This window comes from Sus scrofa, chromosome 1 (genome assembly GCF_000003025.6).
Source record: "Sus scrofa isolate TJ Tabasco breed Duroc chromosome 1, Sscrofa11.1, whole genome shotgun sequence".
NCBI classification, from domain to species: Eukaryota; Metazoa; Chordata; class Mammalia; order Artiodactyla; family Suidae; genus Sus; species Sus scrofa.
The window spans coordinates 141593987-141618465 of record NC_010443.5 but is presented as its reverse complement, the minus strand read 5'-3'; the positions used below and the strand labels follow the sequence as shown (position 1 = coordinate 141618465).

General features: G+C 42.1%; 1 protein-coding gene across 1 annotated transcript in view; it reads right to left on the bottom strand.

Moving 5' to 3' along the window:
- ATP10A (ATPase phospholipid transporting 10A (putative)) overlaps nucleotides 1-24479 on the bottom strand; it is a 173796-nt gene that overhangs the window by 48881 nt on the left and 100436 nt on the right. Inside the window, 1 exon segment of the mRNA XM_021098662.1 lies at nucleotides 1906-1991. Coding sequence (XP_020954321.1) covers nucleotides 1906-1991 — 86 coding nt within the window.

The following is a 24479-nucleotide window of genomic DNA, read 5'->3' as shown; positions in this document are numbered from 1 at the left end:
GCTGAGTCCCAAGTGTAGTTTTCTTTAAAACAATAGCTGTTCAGGTTTCTGTTTCTTTATGTAAGTGCAGAAATCACCTGACTGTGTTTTGTGCCGATGTTAGATTTTCTCAAGATGTAAATATCAGTTAAAGGTGTTAGGGTAGGAGTTCCCTGGTGGCTCAATGGGTTAGGGATCTGGCATTGTCACTGCCATGGCACAGATTCAATCCTTGGCCCAGGGAACTTCCGCATGCCTTGGACATGGCCAAAAAAAAAAAAAAAAAAAAGGTGCTAAAAGTAAAATGAAAATATTCCCGTTTTGGAGTCTAGCTGATGTGGTTACATACCATCTCAATGCCAGGTCCATGGCAGACTGCCTTCCTAAATGTCCATCTGTGCCCCCTCCACTGGGCACTGACCTTAGAACGGCATCCCATCCAAGCCAAAGCCTCCTGCTCCTGACTGTTGGGATGGCTTTGTCTTCATTCCTTTCCTCTTTTCCCAAATCCTCTGTCCCATGTTGGCCTGGTGTCTCCCCCGTCTTCAAACATGCCGTCTAGAAAGAGGGTCACCAAGCCTCTATCTTTAGCTTCTACTCGACTGAATTTCTAACACATATATATTTTTTTCGGCCAGCTGGGTTGCTCCACCAGATGCACTTGCCAACTCCTCAAATTCAGGAAACCGCAAACCCCATCTTCCCTCCACCTATAGCCCCTCCTGATCCATACACTCGAGACAAACCATCCTCCCAGCCTCCTCTTCCACTGGCTCTCCCTCCCCAGGGAACATCTGAAATCTCTCCTTGGCCTCTGTTCTGCCTCTTCTCTCTCCCTGCTCTATACTACTATAAAAATACCGTATTACTATATAGCAACATGGTCACAGAAATGTTAATGACAGCAGCAATGACCATATAGTGGCCCATATGTACTAAGCATGCCTCCTTCCAAAAGCTTTCCGTGGATTAAAGTGACAAAGCTTTGTACCCATGACACAAGGGGCTCCTGGATTCTCCCCAGCAGAAGAGGAGTCAAGTTGAGGAGTTTGCTGAACTATCTTGCTGGAAAGTGTGGGCTCCAGAGTCTGCCAGCTTCAGCACTAAACCGGGAATGTTTGATACCCTTGTTGAACACAGCCTTGGCTCCTGAGGGAAGCCCTGAGCACAGCTGACTTAGGGCTGAATCCCCTCCAGGGCTAATCCAAGTCTGGGGCAGGCAATGAGGGTGTGAGGTGTGGGCTGAACACAGGGCTTCAGAGAGCTCCACAGACCAGGGGAATGCAGCCAGGGTACAGCCTGGAGAAGGGGGTCTAGCTTGTTCCTTTGGGGAAGGTGGCACCAAAAAAATTACCCCATCAGCAAGCATGACCCTAGAGGCTGCTCCCACCGCCTTACAGTCATCGTTTCACGGTCTGTATAAACCTGGCATCTGCTCTGTTCTGCCCATGTGGCCCTGGGGATCCGGGGAGATGCTGAGGTCCATGACCTGTGCATGAAGCTGCTGGGTCTGGGAAATCCACAGCAGGCCAGTTTGAAACAGACGGTGGAGTATCTTCCCCCAGCTTTTACAGATTACATTTTAGCACTTTTCTTACAAGTCTTACCCTCCTTTAGGTAGTTCCTTTAAGAGGTAATCTAACACTTCAAAGTTCTGGTCCATCCTGAGGCAAGAATCAGCAATTACAGCAGGTGATGGGCCATCACTCCCCCTTCACTGTTCAACAATTTTCATTCACTGCCTCCCCCACCCCAGCATGAGTGGAAGCCTATCCTGGACTGGGCACAGGCAATGATGCTGCACGCATCAGCAAAGCAGAAGGCTAGAACTCACACAGAAAGCCCCTCATTGTTCAAGGGCCGACTACATACATATATGTTGTCTGACAAAGAGAAGGGCAAGCACAGGCAGAGTCTGATACTCACATGCACCCACGAAACCTAGTCAGGTCGTCATTGGGCTTCTCACACTCGATTACACTGGTGAACGTCAAAGGATTGAATTCGGAGACCTAAAATAATAGCATGTAGACATTAGAGAGGGCTGGGCTCGGCCTGTCCATCTAAAAGGTGACTGCTTCTCTATCTTACACCCACAGCAGGGACATTTCATGAAGGACTCTGCGTTATAGCTTGTGCAGAGTCAGTCTCTCTCTCACACACACACACACACACACACACACACATACGGTGCCTGGCCCCTGCATGTTTGTTTTTCAATGAGTGACAGCTGTAAGTGAGCCCAAATGACTGTAGCTCTAATGCAAATTAAGTGCATATGAGATGAGAGCAAAGGAAGCCACTGGAGGCAGGAAGGGATGAGTGAGTTTCTTAAGACAGACCAGCACCTTCCAACTTTCTCTACAGATTCAGAGACACAGATTCCATCTGGAAAATAGGAACTTAGAATGGGAGTTCCCATGGTAGCCCAGGAGACTAAGGACCTGATGTTGTCTCTGTGAGAATGCAGGTTTGATCCCTGACCTGGCTCAGTAGGAGATCTGTTGTTGTCATAAGTTCAGGATAAGGCTATGTTTCAAGGAGCCCTGTGGCAGAGGTCGAGGATGTGACCTGGATCCGGGGTGTTGCAATAGCTGTGGCGTAGGCTGGCAGCTGCAGCTCCAATTTGACCCCTAGCCTAGGAACTTCCATACACCACATGTGTGGCCATAAAAAGAAAAAAAAAGAAAGAAAGAAAATATGAACTTAGAATAAAAATATCATTTCTTCAATGTGTGCTAAAAATTCTTCACAGACACTTGGTGGAAAACATTTAAATAAAATAACTAATGTGCAAGCCAACGATTTATTATTCTGCCTGGTGAAAAAAACAACAGCTCACCACTTGAAAAGAAAGCCTTTCTTCCACTTGGCATTTGACATTGAGAGATGAAGGAGGGCCTATCTCTCCTGGAGAGGTGAGGAGTAGGGAAGGGGAGTAGGATACGGGAGAGGAGAGCAATATGGGGAGGACAGCTTTCATATAAATAACTGAGCATGATTTGTGGCTTTTTAAAAATCAGCTCACTTTGATGAGGCCGGCCATTGTCTTTTCTCCATCAAGCGTCATAACATAGTAACAAAGGGAACTGTCTTTGCTCACACAATCATATCATCACACACACACACACACACACACACACACACACACACACGTATACACGCAAATGCTAGTGGTTAAAAATCTGAGGAGTGGCATAAACCTCACTGGCAGCCTCCCTGGTAACTACCACTCAGCACGACCATGCCCTTCCCAGCACAGAATAGGGCTGAAAGGTCATGACTCCCAAATCAGTCCTGACTATTTTCCAGTGTGCCCTGTACATGAAAAGAACCCATTACATAGTAGTATCTCAATTCAACAGCTGGAATGAAAAGTTTTAAAAGGCTCTTCTTGAAGTTCAATTAACCATTGGCCCTCTACCCTTGGACTGAAATGGCTTCTGGCTCTGCTTCAGGGTAAGGCTATGTTTCAAGGAGCCCTGTGTTTAGGGGAAAGGCTTGTGGATTATCTTAGAGCCAGTTGGTTGCCTTTTCCAGAGCAGACATCTGCAGATACAGGGTCCAGGATGGCCATGAAGGGAGTGAGGTTCATGGCAGACCAGGGTTATTCTTGGCAGACTGGGAGGGCAGACTTAAAATATTCTGTCTCTGTTTATTATTCTTTCTCTCTAAGAAAAATGTAACGTGCATGGCTCAGAAACGGTAGAACATTCTGTCTCCGGGGTGTCAGAGCTGCATTCAGAATGTTCTACCAATAACCATGCGCCTGGGGAATGTGCATGTCCAGGGCACGGGATGTCTGGCTTCATCTACCTTGTCTGGAATTGGGAAGGATTTTTAGAACTGGAGGGCTCTTTAGAGACTGTTATGGTTGAACTGTGTCCCCTCACCCCCACTCGCAGAAGTCACTGGTTGAAGCCTTACCTCCAGGACCTCAGAATGTAAAATCATATTCAGACACAGAGTCTCTGAAAAGATAACTAATTTAAAAATGGGATCATCATGAGCCCTAATACAATATGTCTGGCATACTTTATAAAAATAGGGAATTTGGACACAGACACACTGAAGGAAGACCGTGGAAAGAAAAAGGGAAGAGACACTCTTTGGTCTGCAAGCCAAGGAGAGGGGCTCAAGGAAAGTAACCCTGGAGTTCTTATTGTGGCTCAGGGGGTTAAGAACCTGACTAGTATCCATGAGGACGTGGGTTCGATCCCTGGCCTCACTCAGTGGGTTAAGGATCCAGCATTGCCACAAGCGGCAACATAGGTCACAAGTGTGGCTTGGATCTGGCATTGCTGTGGCTGTGGGGTAGGCCAGCAGCTGCAGCTCGGATTTGACCCCTAGTCTGTGAACTTCCATATGCTGCAGGTGCAGCCCTAAAAAGAAAAAAAAAAAAAAAGAAATCAACCCTGTGGACACCTTGATCTTGGACACTGCAGCCTCTAGCACTTCAAGAAAATACATTTGTTGTGTGGGCCACTCCATCTGTGGTATTCTGATAGGGTAGCCCTAAAAAACTAATACAGAAACCACCTTTAAGATTCCCATTTTAAAAGGGTTTCACATCTGGAGCCCAACTTTTGGATGGGAAAATTCTGCTTAGGTTGATTGTTTCCAACTTAATTGGCCATATCACAATATCTCCATTTAAGAAATTTATTTATGGAGTTCCCATCTTGGCGCAGCAGAAACAAATTGGACTAGGAACCATGAGGTTGCGGGTTCAATTCCTGGCCTCGCTCAGTGGGTTAAGGATCCAGCGTTGCCGGAAGCTGTGGTATAGGTTGCAGACATGGCTTGGATCTGGCATTGCTGTGGCTGTAGTGTATGCCGGCTGCAACAGCTCCGACTAGACCCCTAGCCTGGGAACCTCCATATGCCCCGGGTGTGGCCCTAAAAAAAAAGACAAAAAGACAAAAAAAAATTATTTATCCCTGCATGCAATCATCTACCCGTCTGCTGGTTTCAAGGTCATCCAAACTTGTTTCAACTGGTTTCAAGGTCATCCAAACTTCTGTCAACTCAGCCCCAGGGCACGAACAGAGGGTCTAGTCTACATTTCCATCTCAAGTACACTAATTCCATTTTTTAAAAAGCAGGAATTTCCACTGTAGCTCAGCGGGTGAAGAACCCAACATAGTGTCCATGAGGGTATAGGTTTTATCCCTGGCCTCCATCAGTGGGTTAAGGATCTGGTATTGCTGTGCAAGTTGTGGCACAGGTGGCAGGTGTGGCTCAGATCCAGTGCTGCCATCCCTGCAGCTGCCACTTCATTTCAACCCCTACCCCAGGAACTTTCCATATGCTGCAGGTGGGACTGTGTTTAAAAAAAAAAAGACAAAAGAAAAGAAAGAGAGGGAGGAAGGAAGGAAGGAAACAAGCAGATACAGTTGGGTAACATGAAAAATTTCTGGAGATGGATGGTGGTGACCACTGTGAAAGAGTGGGGATGTACTTATCTTCACAGAGCTGTACATTTAAAAATGGTTGAAATGGTACATTTCGGTCGTATGCATATGTTACCATCAAAAAAATTTTTAAAAGAAAAATATAAACAAACATTGAGAAGTGATGGTGAAGAAACAGGTTAATCATCAAGTAGAACCCAGCTCGGAAATCAGGGATTTCGGAGCAAATACAGACAGCATCATGCTTAAGGAACCCAAGGGCACCTCTGTACCCCACCATCTGTATCATCACCATCAATCACAACTACGATGTTTGAACAGCTCAATAGCACCACTAGGAGGTCAGTTTCCTTAGGACCTCTAATGTGGGTGATTAAGGACTACACCCAAGGTCATGCAAGTCAAGAGACCTTGGAGTAACTAAGGGAGGCTCCTTGGCTTCTCAGACATCCAGCTCAGCTGCTGTCCCCGCTTCACCAAGACTATCTCTTGTTAACAAGAAAAGACGATGCTCTGTATAATAAGCCAATCAATTCTACAGAAATTCTCAAAGAAACTTAAACAAGTCTTAAAGTTTTCATGTTTTCAAAAACATGCATCAATGAGATATACCCCCTTCCCATCTTCAGCAATGCTGGGGATGTAAAGCTGGAAAACTGGAGTGAAAAGTCAGGAGGCCTGGGATTTACTCTAGTTCTTCTGAGTTAAGAAACTGTGGGCTTCTTCCATCTGCAGAAGATAGATGCTGGAGATGGTGTGGAGAATAGGGAACCCTAATGCACTGCTGTTAGGGATGTAAATTGGTTCAGCCACTAAGAGAACAATGTGGAGGTTCCTTAAAAAACTAAAAATAGAATATCATATGATCCTACAATCCCACTCCTGGACATATATCCAGACAAAACTCTAATTCAAAAAGATACAAACACCCCTGTGTTCATAGGAACACCATTTAGAACAGCCAAGGCATGGAAACAAACTAAATGTCCATCAACAGATGAATGGATATAGAGGTAACAACAGAATATTACTCAGCCACAAAAAAGAATGAAATACTGCCATTTGCAGCAAGATTCTGATTATATTAAGCGAATAAGTCAGACAAAGAAAGACAAATATAATTATGATACCGCTTATGTGTGGAATCTAAAATATGGAACGAATGAATTTATCTACAAAACAGAAACAGATTCACAGAGAACAGACTTGTGGTTGCCAAGATAGAGGGAGAGGGGGTGGGAGGGAAGGATTGGGGGTTTGGGATTAGTTGATGCAAACTATCATATATAGGATGGACAAACAACAAGGTCCTATACCACAGGGAACTATATGCAATATCCTGGGATAAACCATAATGGAAAAGAATATGAAAAAAAAGAAATGTGGGCCTCTTGGCACTTAGACTTGGCTCTCGGAGGTCACTGGAACTCTGTGAATTCACTATTCCATGCATGCTGAGGTCATTCCAACCACCCGCCCACCTCAGCTGTGATGGCCAGGGTACTGCGAGGTGCTGCAGAGGCAGCATGACCTGCCATAGTGCTGTCACACCCATGGGCCCTTAGCCAAGCTGCCCGCTCTTTGCAGCTTGGCCACAGCATAGGCAGCATCCCTGGCCAAGCGCAGCTGACCGCATACAAACAAGCACCTTACTGGTAACAAAATATGCATGGTTTCTGCTGTGATTCTCCAAACATTGCTCAAATTTCTCCGGACAAAGCGATTAGGTGAAAAGGGAGAGGCAGTGCAGTGACACAGGGGAGCGCCCTGGGCCCTGTCCTTGAACATGCATTTCTCTAGAAACTGCAACAGCTGAGAAGCTTGTAACTAAGTCACCCCAAAGGGTGGTCCTTCCCCTCTTTCCTCCACAGATGCCAAGCATCCATTTCCTCCTGTTGCTTGGCACTTCCTCAGGTAGAATAGCCAGCTGTGCAGGAGAGGTGTCCCCGGTTCAACCACCCAGGGGAGCGCCCTGTCTAACTGAGCAGTGCCCAGACCAGTCACTGAGTAAACGCTTGATTCATCAGGAAGATTCTGTTACCAATCCTATATTCCTGCAGATGCCCTTTGTGTCCATGGTTGTCATAGTGCTCTCGCACACAAGGGACTTGGGCTTCCCAACAACCTCCAGCCTCAGCACCATTGCCCCACCGTAGCCTTTGAAGGCTGATCACTGGACATCAGCTGCTGCCCTAAGGGATGAACTCTGCACCTCCACACAGCAGTCAGGCTCTGCCCTGGGGCGGGAAGGTGGGGGGGGGCAAGCTGACCTTGTCAGCTGCCCTGCCCCCAATGAACACCTGTTCCTGCACTCAGGTGCCCTGGAGAGGCTTACACTTTTCCACATGGCTTCCTTTGCCCGCCCTCCTGATTCCACCCAGTTAACTGCTGCCTGAGCTTCAGAATGTGACAGCCCTCTGCTCTAGGTGGGGCAGGCAGATCCTGCTGCTCTGAGCTTGCACACCTGCCCTCCCCCACATTTCTCCTTCACTATCCTCAGGTTCTCTGAGAATAGGAGCTCTGTTTCCTTGAGGCCCGAGCTTGGAGACCGAGATCCCTTGCTTACTGGACACCCCTCACCTGATACAAAGGCAGATGGGGCTGCCAGGGGGGCTGGTAGGGCCTCACTGTGTTCCAGAAAGCACAGCCCCTTTTACAAATGAGTGCAGGAGTTCCCCTTATAGCACAGCGGGTTAAGCACAGGTGTTGCCACAGCTGTGGTGTAGGTCACAGCTGTGGAAGGGGTTCAATCAATGGCCAGGGAACTTCCACAGGCCAAGGGTATGGCCAAAAAAACAAAAACAAAAACAAAACTAGTGCATTTCACTTGATGGCAATATGAAATGATTTCTTTTAGCCTCGAATCTAGCTGCTTATTTATTGACAAAAGGTGAACAACATCTGCATTAATTTTGGCAAAGCATATAGCCCAAACTAATAGAATAACTACTCCAACCATTGTTTTCCAGTTTCAATCTAAACTATATTTACTACATGCCTGTCCAAGCTGTGGGCATTCACAAAAGGGAGAGAGAGAATGAATGAAGAATGAGTGAACTTACTTAGTGACAACAAAGACTCTATTGCCAAATCAGTATTTTCAACCTGAGAAACAAAATATTGTCTGCCATATCAGTAAACAAAGGATGTCAAAGTCATCAGTGAGTATAGCCACCTCCAAGGGTGAGCTGGTGAGCCCTGAGAAATTCAGGAAGGAAACAAAGAACACCTGTCATCTAGCAGCCATCAGACTGCAGCCACTCCCAATGGTGAGCCCTCAGGATGTGAAAACACAGGATGCTGGCCCCAGACAGCTGAGGTGCATATCAAAGGAATGCTTTCAGTAAGCCTAGATCCTTGCATCTCCCCAAACACAAAAAAGTGCTAAATTCCCAATTTGAGATATCTGGTTTTCTTTTATTAACAGTAATCTTTTGTTCAGACTACCTGCCCTTTGCTGCAAAAACTCCTATATATCCTGACTGCCTCCTGGCCTCCCAGGAGCAGTTTTCTCAGCATTACTTGAGCTGCTGCCTCCCAGGCTTGAAGTCCTCAGTTTTGTTCAGCAAATAAAAAGTATCAGCCAATTTTTAGGTTGTGCATATTTTTCAGTCAACAAATCCATTAACCTGAAATGGGCAAGTGTCTGGTCTAGCACAGCATCCCCTGCCACACAGTAGGTGCTCAGTCAGTTTTTATTAAATAAAAACCTACATGAACCAAAAGTATTCTGGTACTGGAGTCAGGTGACAGCAAATATATCAGGAACCTTAAACCAAAGAATCTTTTCTCTGATCAGTTTCAGACTTAGTGTAACACTGGGAGTTTAATCCCCGACAGAGACACGAATAGACTAGAAATAATCATGAAACACCTGTCATTAGTCTACAATTAATGTAGTGTGCCTGTATCATTTGACATGCCCTAAATGTATACGTGCATAAGGAAGCTGGCACAGCAGCCCAGGACAGAGCTCTAGATGGCAGGCAGCACAGCACGTGAGGGTTTTCTGAGCCACACCCACTCCTGATTCCATCATCATCTCCAGGGAAACAAAGCTGATGGGGACCAGGAGATAGGCAGGCAGCGGGCCTCTGTGGGCTTCACAGGAGGCTTCCAGTACCTTGGACAGATGGTAGAGACCTGGTCTAGGGGTGTCCTACTGCAGACTTCTTATTCTAATTGCAAATTTTCCTTCCTTAAGTCTGGCCTCTAGAGATCAAATGGACTTCCCTTTGTATAAAGGTAGAAAGCAGCCTTTCATTTGTTAAATCTGGCTTGAAAACGCAGGAGCCAGCCCTCCCTTCCTTCCCTGCCTTTTCATCCTTTGCTGGTTCACAGTCAAAAAGCCTCAAAGCTTTAGTTTAGAGGGTGGTAAAATGCAAAGGCTCAGAGTACTGGGTTTGAGCCTGGATTCTCAAAATCAAAAGGCTTTTTTCCCTCTTGGCTACAAATGCCCCATATTGCCTTTGTGGGCTGTGATTGCCAGCAGAGCCCCGCTCTTTCTTTTATCAAATGTGTTAAGAATATCTAAGGGCTGGCTGTGCATTCAGACAGTTAAGCAATACGAGTTGTTTTTATAGAAAACCAACTTCAAAACCTAAATGAGTGCTGCTCTTTAAAAAAGCCCTCTTAAAAGAATCTGTACTTAATCCAACATGGTGCCACTGCATAAAACATATCTGGATCTGCACTGCTGAGCTGATCTGCTCTGCTCTGCCACGTGACAGGTCTGCTTCCAACCACAGGGATCCTGTCCCTCTTTCATCACCACAGGTAGGTGTGACGTGTGGGCACAGACAGAGCAGCAGGGTGTGAACCTGTCAGGCTTTGGAGATCATGGAGCAGACAGCTTAGCTGAAGAAAAGGCCATCTTCTCTTACAAGGTGGCCTGAAGGGAACTGGAGCCTCCAGTGCATTTATAACCAAGTGGATCCTGAGGGCAGTGCCCAAAGGTGACCATGTAGGAGGGGGTCATACTGCTAGTGCTAGCAGATAATCAGGATGGAGGCAATAAAAAAAGAAGTGGTTAGCTAAGGATTTATCAACTTAAAAATATGCATAATCTAAAAGTTGAGAGTTAAATTTTATTTGGGGCAAAATGAGGACCATTGTCTGGGAGAGAGCATTTCAAATAGTTCTGAACCACCGCTCTGAAAAGGTAGTGGGGAGGTCAGTATGCATATGATTTTGGTGAAGGGGAAGGTACATGCAACCAAGCACACATTTTATAGAAGGTTGTGCTGCTAGTCATGAGGAGCAGACATCACCATGAAGGATTTTCATGCTTTTCTAGATACAAGGAGATGCAAGAATTGGGCTCATAAAATCTCCTGAAAATACCTGTCTCAAGCCCTCACTCCCAGGTCTGATGAAGATTTTGTTGATAGGCCACTCAACATGCTATCACCAGACCAGGCATTATTAACAGTAGCCAAAAGTCTCTGGACCTCAGAGGTCTTACTAGTCTGTTATGGTCCAGGCAAATATTCTCTCTTGTTGCATCTTCCCGTATCTAGAGTTACACTAGTACAATCATTGATCTGGTAAAGAACAATACATTTGATCAGCTGCTTCAAGGAGCCTAGCCATCATTACTTTTGTTGGAGGCATAGTCACACATTTGGTAATGTCAGAAACAATAATCTTGCAAAACAATATCAAATAATACAAACAATATCGCTAATAACATTAATAGATTTACAAGTCAAAATACAAACAATATCGCTAAGAACATTAATAGAGTTACAAGTAAATATTTAAGCCAAGAGCTTTCTATGCCAAACCAGTTTTTGAAGATGTTGTCAAGGCTAGGGAGTGAAGAGTTCCTGTTGTGGTGCAGCAGAAACGAACCATGAGGTTTCAGGTTAGATCCCAGGCCTCACTCAGTGGGTTAAGGATCCCGTGTTGCCATGAGCTGTGTGGTGTAGGTCACAGATGCTGCTGGGATCCTGCACAGCTGTGGCTGTAGCACTGGCCAACAGCTGTAGCTCCGATTCGACCCCTAGCCTAGGAACTTCCATATACCTTGAGTGCGGCCCTAAAAAAAGTGAAAAAAAAAAAAAAAAGGCTAGGAAGTGAGTCACTTAAAGCAGCACAGAGACCTCAGAATTTATCAGGCTAATAGCCCGGTTACTATTATTGAAAGTTTGCTGAATGAATTTTTTAAGGTTTCAATATGGCTGATCACACTTTCCAATCCTATTGAAGGCACAAAAATGGCTGTTGAATTGTCATACCATCAGAATATAGCACTAACCTGGGAAATGACCCCCAATGGCAGCAGGAGCATGAAATTCTAAAGCACAATCAGAAGTCCAATTCAGTCACTGGGATTCAAAAGGGACAAAATGTCTAGCATTAAAGATAGGCAATTTGGACCAAATGTCTGCCTGTGGGCAAACAAAAACACTGGACGAAATTGTGGTACTTCGAGGCCTCTTCAAGGAGGTAGAACTCAAAGCCTCTGGCCAAGAATTACCAGACCCTTATCATCACTCCATCTATCTCACTGTAATACCACCTCTCCCTCTTTGAGCAACCTAGCCTACTCCTTCCTGGCCCTACTAGGAAGGTATGTGGCCCATTCCTCACCTTGCCCCTATAAGGGCCTGATACGGCTCCAACCAATCAGTAAGTGTATCCTAAGACCCTCTTTCCCCAACCAATCAGCAGGTGTGTCACAAGACCTCTCCTCTCTCCCTGGACTATAAAAACAGACATAACCACACACTGAAGGTTGGCTCTCCATGATCATCAGGAAGTCATCCCACTGCACTAGCAGCAACTCTTATCTCAACAAACTCTTTCTTTTCACCCTGCTATGAGTCTGGAAATTCTTCCAACCCACGTGCATGGACCATGACAAAAATATTCAAAACACCTGCCCACAGGAATCAGAGATTTAATAAGAAGGTGAAGAAGAATCAAACCAAGATCTAAAAATGACAAAAGTATGGAGAGTTGAGATTGGTCTTAGAGCCTCTCTTGCCTTCAGGGAGTCTTCAGTCTCTGAAAGAGCTAGTAGAAAAGTGAGTGGGGCTGCTGAGTGCAGGACCTGAGTCAGTTTCCTTCTGCTGCTGTAACAAATGTGCTATTTTCCAGGTCTGCAGGTAGAAAGTTGGAAAGGGGCCTAACTGAACTAAAAAAACCCAAGATGTCCATAGGGTTGCATTCCTTCTGGAAGCTATAGGAGAAAATCCACTGTCTTGCCTCATCCAGCTTCTCTGGCCACTCCCATTCTTCCACTCACAGCTTCCATTTTCAAAGTCAGCAGCTGGAGGCCCTCTTTCTTACACACCATCCAATATTCACTGACCTGCCTGCTCTTTCACTTCCAAGACCCCCTGGGATTATGAGGAGCCGGCCTCAATAGTGGAGGATAATTAGGGACAAAGTCCCCACCTCAGGGACAGTTGATTAATCATTTTAATTCCATTTGAAAATTTAATGTTCCCTCCTCATGTAACACAACATATCCTGAGGTTGGGGTAAGACATGGGAATCTCTAGGGGGCTATTATTCTGCCTACCCCAGAACTCACAAACAGAGGGGCCTGGAAAACAGCTATGCTTTTTCATGGAACCATGAAGAACTGAACCCTGGAGGAAGAGTAAACTAGAAGAGTGAGTCTTTGTGCAAACTGCTCTCCAGCTTAGAGTCAAATGGGTGACCCAGAAAATATCAACCACTGGTATAGGACTAAGGTGATTCCAGATTGCTGGAATGCTCAGATAATTAACAAAAGTCCTCACTTAATGAAAAAAACATAACCCTAGTCTTCAAATTATTTATAAAAAAACAAATTTCCAAGTACAATGTCAAAAATATACTCAGAGATAACCAAGCATAAGACAAGATCAGGCATCATGCAATAAGAATCAACAAAAACAAGACTAAGATCAGGCTCACAGAAATTTTAAATTACCGCACTTGTGGTGAAGCTAAATATGAGACTGACTAGGCTGACATTTTAGAAGAGCTAGAAACTAAAACATAACCTAACAAACAACAAACACCTCACACCAGCCAGAACAGTCATCATCAAAAAATCTACAAATAACAAATTCTGGAGAGGGTGTGGAGAAAAAGAGAACTCTCCTAGACTGTTGGTGGGAATGTATATTGGTGCAACTACTATGGAGAACAGTATGGAGGTTCCTTAAAAGACTAAAAATAGAACTACTATATGATTCTGCAAACCCACTCTTGGGCATCTATCTGGAGAAAATTATAACTCAAAAAGATACATGCACCCCAATGTCACGGAAGCACTATTCACAATACCCAAGACATGGAAACAACCAAAATGTCTACTGACAAGGACTGGATAAAGAAGATGTGGCATATATACACAATGGAATATTCCTCAGCCATAAAAAAGGATGAAATAATGTCATTTGCAGCAATATCGATGGACCTGGAGATAATCATACTAAGTGAAGTAAGTCAGACAGAGAAAGACAATTATAATTATGTGTGGACTCTAAAAAAAATGATACAAATGAACTTACTGACAACACAGAAAGAGATTCACAGACAGAGAAAACAAACTTATGGTTACCAAAGGGGAAAGGAAGGGGAAGGGATAAATTAGGAGTACGGAATTAAAATATATAAAATAGATAACCAACAAGGACCTACTGTGTAGCATATGGAATTATATTTAATATCTTGTAATAACCTATCATGGAAAATAATTTTAAAAATGAATATTTATATAACTGAATCACTTTTGTATGCCTGAAACTAATACAACATTGTAAATCAACTGTATTTCAATAAAAATTAAACAAAAAAACAGCTAGACCTGGGGAAAAAAAAAAAAAAACCTATGACAAGCTCAATGAGTGGTTCAATAAAAGATCTGGTAAACTTGAAGAGAAGATTGGTAAAGTAGGAAAAAAGCTAGGAAAAATGTTTAGAATAAAGCATGGGGAAACTAGGAATTCCCTGTTGGAGCAGCCAGTTAAGGATCCGGCATTGTCACGGCAGCAGCTCAGAAGGTACTATGGCAGGGGTTCAATCCTTGGTCCAGGAACTACCACCACATGCTGCAGGCATGGCCAAAAAAAGTTAAATGAAGTTAAAAAAATTAAAAAAATAAAAAGCATGGGGAGACTAGAGGGTGAAAGCTAACAGAAGAGAGAGTAAGAGATACAGAGGAGAGAGAGGGAAAGGCTGACATATTTGTCACTGGAGCTCCAGAAGGGAAAGAGACAAAGGATTATGCAGGAGGCATAATAATAGCTGAGAATTTAGTAACTGTGATAAAAAGCACCAAACCACAGATCCAAAAAACCTTAAATAGGTAAAAGGAGATTATCCCCAGGCACACAACACTAAAATGCTGAAGACCAAAGAAGATAAAATCTTAAAAGGTAATTGAGAATATGTGTCACTGGCAGACTAGAATTAAAGAAAATCAGTACTCTTCAAAACAGTCCTCTTCAAAGAGAAGGAAAAATAGCCCTGGTAAAAGGGTTCACATGCAAGGAAGAATGAAGAGCAACAAAATGGTAAATGTGCAGGCAAATGTAAATACCTGGAGACTGTATTAAACAATAAGGATGTCTCGGGAGATTTATAAACAGATATGATGACAACACGTGCCTACAAGAGCATATAAGTTAAGAGGGAATAAAAAGATGTTAGAGGAGTTCCCGTCGTGACGCAGTGGTTAACGAATCCGACTAGGAACCATGAGGTTGCGGGTTCGGTCCCTGCCCTTGCTCAGTGGGTTAAGGATCCGGCGTTGCCATGAGCTGTGGTGTAGGTCGCAGACGCGGCTCGGATCCCGTGTTGCTGTGTCTCTGGCGTAGGCTGGTGGCTACAGCTCCGATTCGACCCCTAGCCTGGGAACCTCCATATGCCGCAGGAGTGGCCCAAGAAATGGCAAAAAAGACAAAAAAAAAAAAAAAAAAAAAAAAAAAAAGATGTTAGAAAAAAAGGTTCCGGAGTTCCCATCGTGGCGCAGCAGAAACGAATCTGACTAGGAACCATGAAGTTGCGGGTTCGATCCCTGGCCTTGCTTGGTCCGTTAAGGATCCGGCATTGCTGTGAGCTGTGGCGTGGGTTGAAGATGAGGCTCAGATCTGGCGTTGCTGTGGCTGTGGCATAGGCTGGCAGCTATGGCTTGGATTAGACCCCTAGCCTGGGAACCTCCATATGCCGCAGGTGTGGCTCTAAAAGGACAAAAGACAAAAGACAAAAAAAAAAAAAAAAAAAAAAATTCCTTGCATTGTCCAGTAAAAAGGTAAAAATCAATTCATGTTTACTAAATACTGGTAGTCAAAGATGCATGCTGTAATCTCTAATATAACCACTAACACAAGAGTAAAGGAATGTATAACTTCCAACCCAACTGAAGAAAGAAAAATAAAACTCTCAATCTAAAACAAGGTGAAAATGGAGGAAGAAAGGAAAATGGATCAGAGATAACAAATAAAAGAATCTTCACATGCAAATACACTTCCCAACAACATTAAAAATAAATGTAAAAAAAAATCATTATCAAAAAAAGTAAATGTAAATTCTTTTAGTGAAAATATGAAGATAGAATGAATTTTTAAACACTCAACAGTATGGTATTTATAAGAAATATAAAGATACTAGAAAACAATGTGAGAGGAAAAAATATATATCTGACAAAGAGTAACAAAAATAAAACTAGTGTACCTGTATTAATCTTAGATAAAGTGATTTTGAATCAAAAAACATAACTATACAGAAAAAGGGTTAATCTGAAATGACAAAAAGTAAAATAAAAATTCTTAATTTACATACTCCTAATAACAAAACCTCAAATTACAGATGGCAAAAATTAACAGAAACAAAGGAGACATAAATCTACAATCTTAAAAAAATTTTTTAGGAGTTCCCATCATGGCTCAGCAGTAACAGACTCAACTAAGATACATGAGGACACAAATTCGATCCCTGGCCTTGCTGGGTGGGTAAAGGATCTGGCGTTGCCGTGAGCTGTGGTGCAGGTCTAAGACATGGCTTGGATCCTGCGTTGCTGTGGCTCTGGCATAGGCCGGCAGCTGTAGCTCCGATTCGACCCCTAGCCTGGGAACTTCCATATGTTGCGGGTGCAGCCCTAAAAAGAAAAAAAAAAAAAAAAAAATTAAAGGGATTTAAAAATAATTTTTTTTGCCACACTCATGGCAACACAGAAGTTCCAGGGATAGGGATCAAACCTGTGCCACAGCAATGACAATGCAGGATCCTTAACCAACTGAATCACCAGGGAATTCCTTAATCAGGGGATTTTAATATTCCTTTCTCAGTATTTAATGGAACAGACAAAAAATCTGGAAGGTATAGAAAATTTGAACAGCTCTATTAACAAACTTATAACACTGCACCCAACAATTATAGAATACAGTCTTTTCAATTGCAAACACAAAATTTATAAATGTTGACCACATTCTGAGCCATAAAGCAAGTAACAAATCTCAAAAAATGAATTAATACAGAATTCAATTAAAATAGAATAAACAACAAACAGAAAATAATTTTTAAAAGTACTTCCCTTTAAATTAAAAAATAAAATTCTTTATTATTTCTTTGAGCCAATTGGTCAAAGAAAAATGTCACTAGAAAAATTAAGACATAAAATTACCTACATGAAATTAAATATATTATGCATCAAAATTTGTGGGATATTGCTTGCTTTTAGGGAAATTAAGGGTCTATTTGGATATATTAAAAGTATTTAAGAAAAAAAAGAAAGGCAAAAAACTTCTGATGAGGACAAATACTTCCTAATTTAATTTCTGAAGCCAATATCAGCTTGATACTGAAATCCAAAAGGCACATTATGAAAACAGAAAACTGCGTGCTTATCTTGTTTATGCAAATATTCTTAATAAAACATTAGTAAACTAAGCCCAACAATACATATTAAAAGATAATACATTAGGTAAGTGGATATAGTCCAAATGTTCCAGGTTGGTATAGCATTAGAAAAATCAGTGTAATTAGCCCCATTAGCACAATCTCAATTGAAACAGAATGTGCATTTTATAAATTCAATATCCATTCATGATAATGTCTCTTAACAGAATAAGAATTAAAGGGCTCATCCTTAGTCAGTAAATGGTATTCAGTAATATAATGAATTATCATACAGTAGTAAAATGTTCAAATTTTTCCCCTTAAGATTTATATCAGAGAAAGGATGTCTGCTATCACCACTTTTATTCAAGAGTGTATTAGAGGTCCTTGCCTTTGCAAATGGGGAAACAAAAAAGAAGTGAAGTATAATAATTGGAAAGGTAGCAATAATGCATATTATTGCATATGAAATGATTATAGGTATAGAAATCTAAACTAATCCCCACAAAACTTGTTGGAATTAATAAGTGGATTTAGCAAGGTTTCTGAAAACAAGATCATCCATTGTATTTCTACAGATTGTATACACTTAAATACACATAGATGTATGTATACTGCATTTACTACTTTGTAAATGCACACGTTTCATTTACACATTATAACGAACTAACAAAAGCATTGTGCCGGGGTTAAATACAACAAGAATGTACAAAGACTCTTTTAAACTACGTAATATTATTGAGAGAGATTAAAGAAGACATAATTAAGTAGAGAAATACATAAAATTTATGAATTTAGAGTTCAAAACTATAAAAGTATCAATTCTTGTCTTTCCAAATTTATTGATATATTCAATGTAATCACAATCAAAATGCCAACATCTTTGGAAATTTGTTTAGGACCAGGTTCATTCTAAAAGAATGGAAATGCAAACAACCAAGAATAGTAACGACACTCTTGAAAACAGAACAAAGTGGCGAAGTGGGAGGAAGATGTCAACCATGTTACAACACTTATCAGAAAGCTGGAGCAATTAATGCAGTGCAGTGTTGGAGTAAGGTCAGACAACCGAACAGAGGCAGAGAGGCCTCCAAACACTAGCTGTGCATGATGGTCATCTGATACGGGGGTACTGCTCTGGGAAAAGGGGCGTCTTTTCAATAAATGACTTGGGGATAACTGGGCATCCATATGGGAAAAGGAAGTCCTCTCAAAAATCAATTCCAGGCTGACTATGGTCCTAAACGTGAAAGAAAGGTAAAATAATAACGCTTTTATGAAGTTAACGGGAAAACATCTTCATGATACCTAGATAAGGAAAGATTTATTGAAAAGGACCCTAGAAGTTCCTGCTGTGACACAACAGCTTAAGAATCCTATCACAGTGGCTCCAGTCACTGCAGAAGCATGGGTTTGCTCCCCAGCCCCTGTGGGTTTCACCCCTTTGTGTTAAAGGATTTGGGCATAGGTCACAGCTGTGGCTTGGATTCAGTCCCTGGCCCAAGAACTTCCACATGCTGAGGGTGCAGACATTTAAAATAAATAAATAAATAAATAAATAAATAAATAAATAAATAAATAAATAAAACAGGAACCTATAGGGATTAGTCACAAAAGAAAAGACCAATAAACTTCTAGAAATACTAATAACTTTTCTTCATCAAAAGACACCACAGAAAATGTTAAAAGGCAAGCCAAAGAATGGGAGAAAATATCTGCACAAGGGTTTTATACACAAAGAATTCTTTGTAAATAATTATGAAAGAATTATGAAAACAATTATGTAAAATATTACTTTGAAAGTAATTACAAAAAGACAGATAACCAAAAGGAACATTAGACAAATGACTTGAATAGTTATGTTACAAAAGGTAATATCTAAGTAGGAAAAAAACAAAAAACAAAAAACAGAAAAGGTATTCAATTGCCCTAATTAGAAAAGTACAAATTAAACAAGATACTTCCATATACCCATCAGATTCAATAGCCCTAATTAGAAAAGTACAAATTAAACAAGATACTTCCATATACCCATCAGATTGACAATTTTAAAAAAGTATGAGTTCCCTTGTGGCTCAGAGGTCTAAAGATCCAACACTGTCACTGCTGTAGCTTGGGTCGCTGCTATGGCATGGGTTCGATCCCTGGCCTGGGAACTTCCACATGCTGTGGGCATGGCCAAAAAAAATAACCAAGTATTGGTGAGGAGTTAGTGCAGAGTGAACTCGCAGCTTTAGTGAGGACCTTTAGGGAGAACAACCGTTTGGGATTATCTGTCAAGATGGTATGGAAGCAGAATGGCCCCTCTCCTCAGCACTCACTCTCCCCAGTGATCTTATGGGGAATCGGTGTTTCCTGTCCCTCTATCTATAGGTTCTGCTGGACTAGAAGTCCTGTTCCTTGAGGAGGATGCGAGGAGGGCATGGTTTTCTATCAGAAAACCTGTCCTTGGGAGTTCCCGTCGTGGCGCAGTGGTTAACGAATCCGACTAGGAACCATGAGGTTGCGGGTTCGATCCCTGCCCTTGCTCAGTGGGTTAACGATCCGGCGTTGCTGTGAGCTGTGGTGTAGGTTGCAGACACGGCTCGGATCCCGCGTTGCTGTGGCTCTGGCGTAGGCCGGTGGCTACAGCTCCGATTCGACCCCTAGCCTGGGAACCTCCATATGCCGCAGGAGCGACCCAAGAAATAGCAACAATAACAACAACAACAACAACAACAACAACAAAAAAGACAAAAGACAAAAAAAAAAAAAAAAAAAGAAAACCTGTCCATTAACCTAATGCTATGGCTGCCACCTGTCCCAGGCTCCTCAAGCCAAAACATTAATGAGTAGAGAGGGTTACTACATTGCAAGGGGCAGGGGGAAGAGAGGGGTATGTCTGAAATTTAGAGAATTTGCTAGGGCATATCTGATGCTTCCATGACTGATGACACTGAATGGGCAGCTGCAGCAAGTATGGCCAACAAAGGAAGAGATCTGGGTCACTCTACCAAGCAGACAGCCTAGACCAACAGATGATCTGGTTGAGGGGAAGGGGAATCTGGAAGAAGAGAGTGATAGTGAATATTAATTATGGCCTCAGGATCAACAATTATCTTTTGTTTTGTTCTTGCACAAGACACTGTCTTGGCCTCCACTTTGAAGAACTGACAGATGTGGAGAATGAGCTGGTTGGGAATTATGCGGAGAGGGGTCCTGTACATCCTAGTCACTGTCTGCCTTCCACAGCCAGCACCTGCCTTTCTTTACCAGAGGGCTTTGGGGGACTAACAGAGCCCACTCTGCCAGGGCAGGGTAGAAGTGTGGGAATGGCAGCTATCAGCATATGAACATCCATCCTCTCAGGCAGGTGAATCTGAGGTGGCTGTCCATACCGCCTCCCACAGTTTAATAAATTGCTGCAGTTCAGCTCTAGGTGCCCATAGTGGTACCTGCTTGACAATGAACCCTTGATTGGTTGCCTTCCCCCCCTTGTTTTACTCTCCACTCCTCTATCTGTGTTTCCTAGAATTGTGTCCCACACACTCATAAATGCCTACACTCAGAGCTTTTCTCCAGTGTCTGTTTCAAGGCAACAAGATGGCATAGGATCAAAAGGAAAACTCAGAAAGAATGGAGAAGAGGTAGCAGTTTAAATGGTTTTTGGTTTTCTAACCTTTATTCTCTCTGCACTCTCATCCTGGCCACACCCTATTTCTAAGTTAATTTCAAAATCCATAGCTTCTATTATTTTGATCCCATGCTCTCCTCAATGACCCTTGCTGCCTAAGAAATTAACTATAAATGCCTTTACCTGTCATTTACTACCTTGACATAATGGCCTCCTAACCATCTCATTCCCCAGAATTTTTATCTGCTGCCATCTTGCACCTGTACACCAACTAAAAAACGCTCTATTTTCTGAATACATTCCAGGCTTTCTTAACACCCATCCTATTTAAGCTGTATCCTATGCCAGGGATGGGGATGGGGGTTCCTTCAATTGTTCCAATATCCACATAATTTCATTAAGAGAGAGGAGTAGAAACTCTGCCAATTGTAAAGTACTATTCAGAGGTGATACTATACTGATGTAAGGATCTGCTAAATCCTTTAAGACTTTTAAAATCTCATCTTCAGTCTGAAGCCATTTTCTTCTATCCCCAGCTTCTGAGTTCTCTTCCATTACACTGTTAAGAGCCTCACTAACTCCTGCTTGGATGAACGCAATCCATGTAAACTCCCCCATGACCATAAATGCCCTGAAGGCTGAGGCCATCCTCCTCAGGGGCATTCTTCTTGCTGAACTGACTGCCTTGTTCAGTGGAAGAGGTTGGGCATGTGTAATTGAGTGAACTGAAAGACAAGTACAGTATCTATGGAAAAGGCATCCTCTACAGGGCAGGAGATTTTTAAAGTTCAGGTCTTCTTTAAAGTTCAAGTTTTAGTAACAGAGACCAGACTGAACCTACCATCGAAAGCAACAGACAAAATATATAAACCAAAGATAGGCAAGATACTGAACACATATGAAAGATGGAAAACAGAGGAACCGAGTCCTACAAACATCCCAGATTACTGCTTTAAAAGACTTTACAGGCCATGACAGTGGGACGGGAAACCAGCTGGCAGATTTCCTCAGTTAAGAAGCTGGACCTAGGAGTCCAAGAAGACTAGGAGAATTAGTTTGCAGGACAGAGCACCACAGAAGAGAAAAGTGCACAGAGAACCCCAGAGATATGCAGGGGGTACACCTCAAGTATCTAGCATGTGAGGGAACTGCATGTGGTAGGGAGAAAAACAACTGAAAAGAATTAGAGGGCACTGTGTCTGGGCTCACACAGATCCTGAACGGTACCTGTGCTCACCAGCCAGCCTGGGAAAATGCATAATCCACGGGCATTGGCAGGTACTCAGGTGTGAAGAATAATACACACACACCACACACACACACACACACACATTCTTTTTCTTATATTATCTTCCATCATATTTTATCCCAAGACATTGGATACAGTTGCCTATACTATACAGTAGGACCTCATTGCTCATCCATGCTAAGTGTAATGGTTTGCATCTACTAACCCCAAACTCCCATTCCATTCCATTCCCTCACCACCCCACCTTGGCAATCACAGATCGTTCTCTCTGTTGTTGAGTCTGTTTCTGTTTTGTAGACAGATTCGTTTGTGCCATATTTTAGATTCCACAAATAAGTGACACCATACAGTATTTGTCTTTCTCTGTCTGGCTTACTTCACTTGTATGATCATCTCTAGGTCCATTTAGGTTGCTTCCATGTCTTGGCTATTGTAAGTAGCACTGCAATGACATTGGGGTGCATATATCTTCTTGAATTATAGTTTTCTCTGGATATATGCCCAGGAGTGAGATTGCAGGATCATATGGTAGTTCTGTATTTAGTTTTCTGAGGAATGTCCATACTGTATCCATAGTGGTTGTAGTAATTTACATTCCCACCAACAGTGTAGGAGGGTTCCCTTTTCTAGGTGTGGAGAATAGTTAGTGCTAAATGAGTACTGCTTTGGACACAACTAAAAAATCAAATTATTCTCAGTTACTTAACTGCAGTCCAGAGCAAAGTTTGAGAATAGTTAAAGAACATGAAAATAGGCAGCAACCAATAATGTAAAATCCAAATATGTAGCAGGAAAATAAGACCCATAATGAGGATAAATAAATCCATTGAAACTGATCCAGAAAAGAGACAGATGTTATAATTAACAGGAAGGATATTAAAATAGTAATAACTAGATTTCCTATGATTGGAAATTTAAGTAAAGACAGGAAAGGTATCAAAAAGGACCTAAATTAAACACCTAGAGATGAAAACTACAATGTTCGAGATGAAAAATAAGTTGGAAGAAATTGAAAGATTAGAAATGCCAAAAGAAAAGCTAATGAACTTGAATGACAGGAGCAGAAACTACCCAAGATGAAATACAAAGAGACTAAGAATCAAAAGGAAAAGGCATTGGTGAATTAATGGAACAAAGTCAGGAAGCCTAATATTTCAATACTTAGATCCCTCAAAGGAGGAAGAGGATATTAAAAATATTTGAGTAAGTAATAGCCAAGAAGTTTCCAAATCTGATAAAAACTATAAACCTACAGATTCAAGAATCCGAAGCCTCCAAGTTACAAAATAAACCACAGGCGTTCCCATTGTGGCTCAGGAGAAATGATCCCTACTAGTATCCATGAGGATGTGGGTTCAATCCCTGGCCCCGCTCAGTGGGTTAAAGATCCAGCTTTGCCAAATGAGCTGTGGTGTAGGTCACAGATGCAGCTTGGATCCTACATTGCTGTGGCTGTGGCACAGGCCGGCAGCTATAGCACTGATTCAACTCCTAGCATGGGAACTTCCATATATGGCAGGTGCAGCCCTAAAAACAATTGAAATAAATAAATAAACTACAAAGGCACATTATAGTCAATTTGCTCAGAACCAAAAATCCTCAGAGCAACTATGTTGCATATAAAAGAACAAAAATAAAGATGACATCAGATTTCTCACTGGAAATAACAGAAGCAAGAAGCAGTGGAGCCACATCCTTAAAGCACTGAAAGGAAAGATACTGTCAGCCTAGAATTTTATACCTAGAAAAGACATCTTTCAAAAAGAAAACCAGGTAGTTACCTTGTGGCACAGGGACTTAAGGATCTGGTGTTGCTATAGCTGCAGCTCAGGCAGCAACTGTGGCTTAGGTTCAATCTCTAGCCCAGGAACTTCCACATGCTGCAAGTGCAGCCAAAAAAAAAAAAAAAAAAAAAGAAAGAAATAAAGAAAAAAAGAAAAGAAAGATGTTTTCACATATACGAAAGCTGGAAAAAAAAAAAAAAAACTCATCACCACAGACTCTATCTAAAAGAACTGTTAAAGTCCTTTGGGTTGAAAGAAAATGGTACCATTTGGATATTTGACTTTATACAAAATATTGAAGAGTACAGGAAATGGTAACTACATGGATAGATACGTATTATTTCTTATTTAAATCTCAATACATATATGTAAATAAAAATTATAGCAATGTATTGTGGTGTTTAACATACTTATAAAAGTAAGCTGTATGATGACACTAGTACAAAGGCTGCAAGGCTGAGAGAAAAGAAATGTAAGCACTACCAAGTTTTATTATATGTGAAGTGGAATAATTTAACTTGGGATAAACTGTGATGAGTTAAAGATAAATCCTGAAGTAGCTACTAAAACATCAAAATAAAGAGTTACAGCTAAAGAAG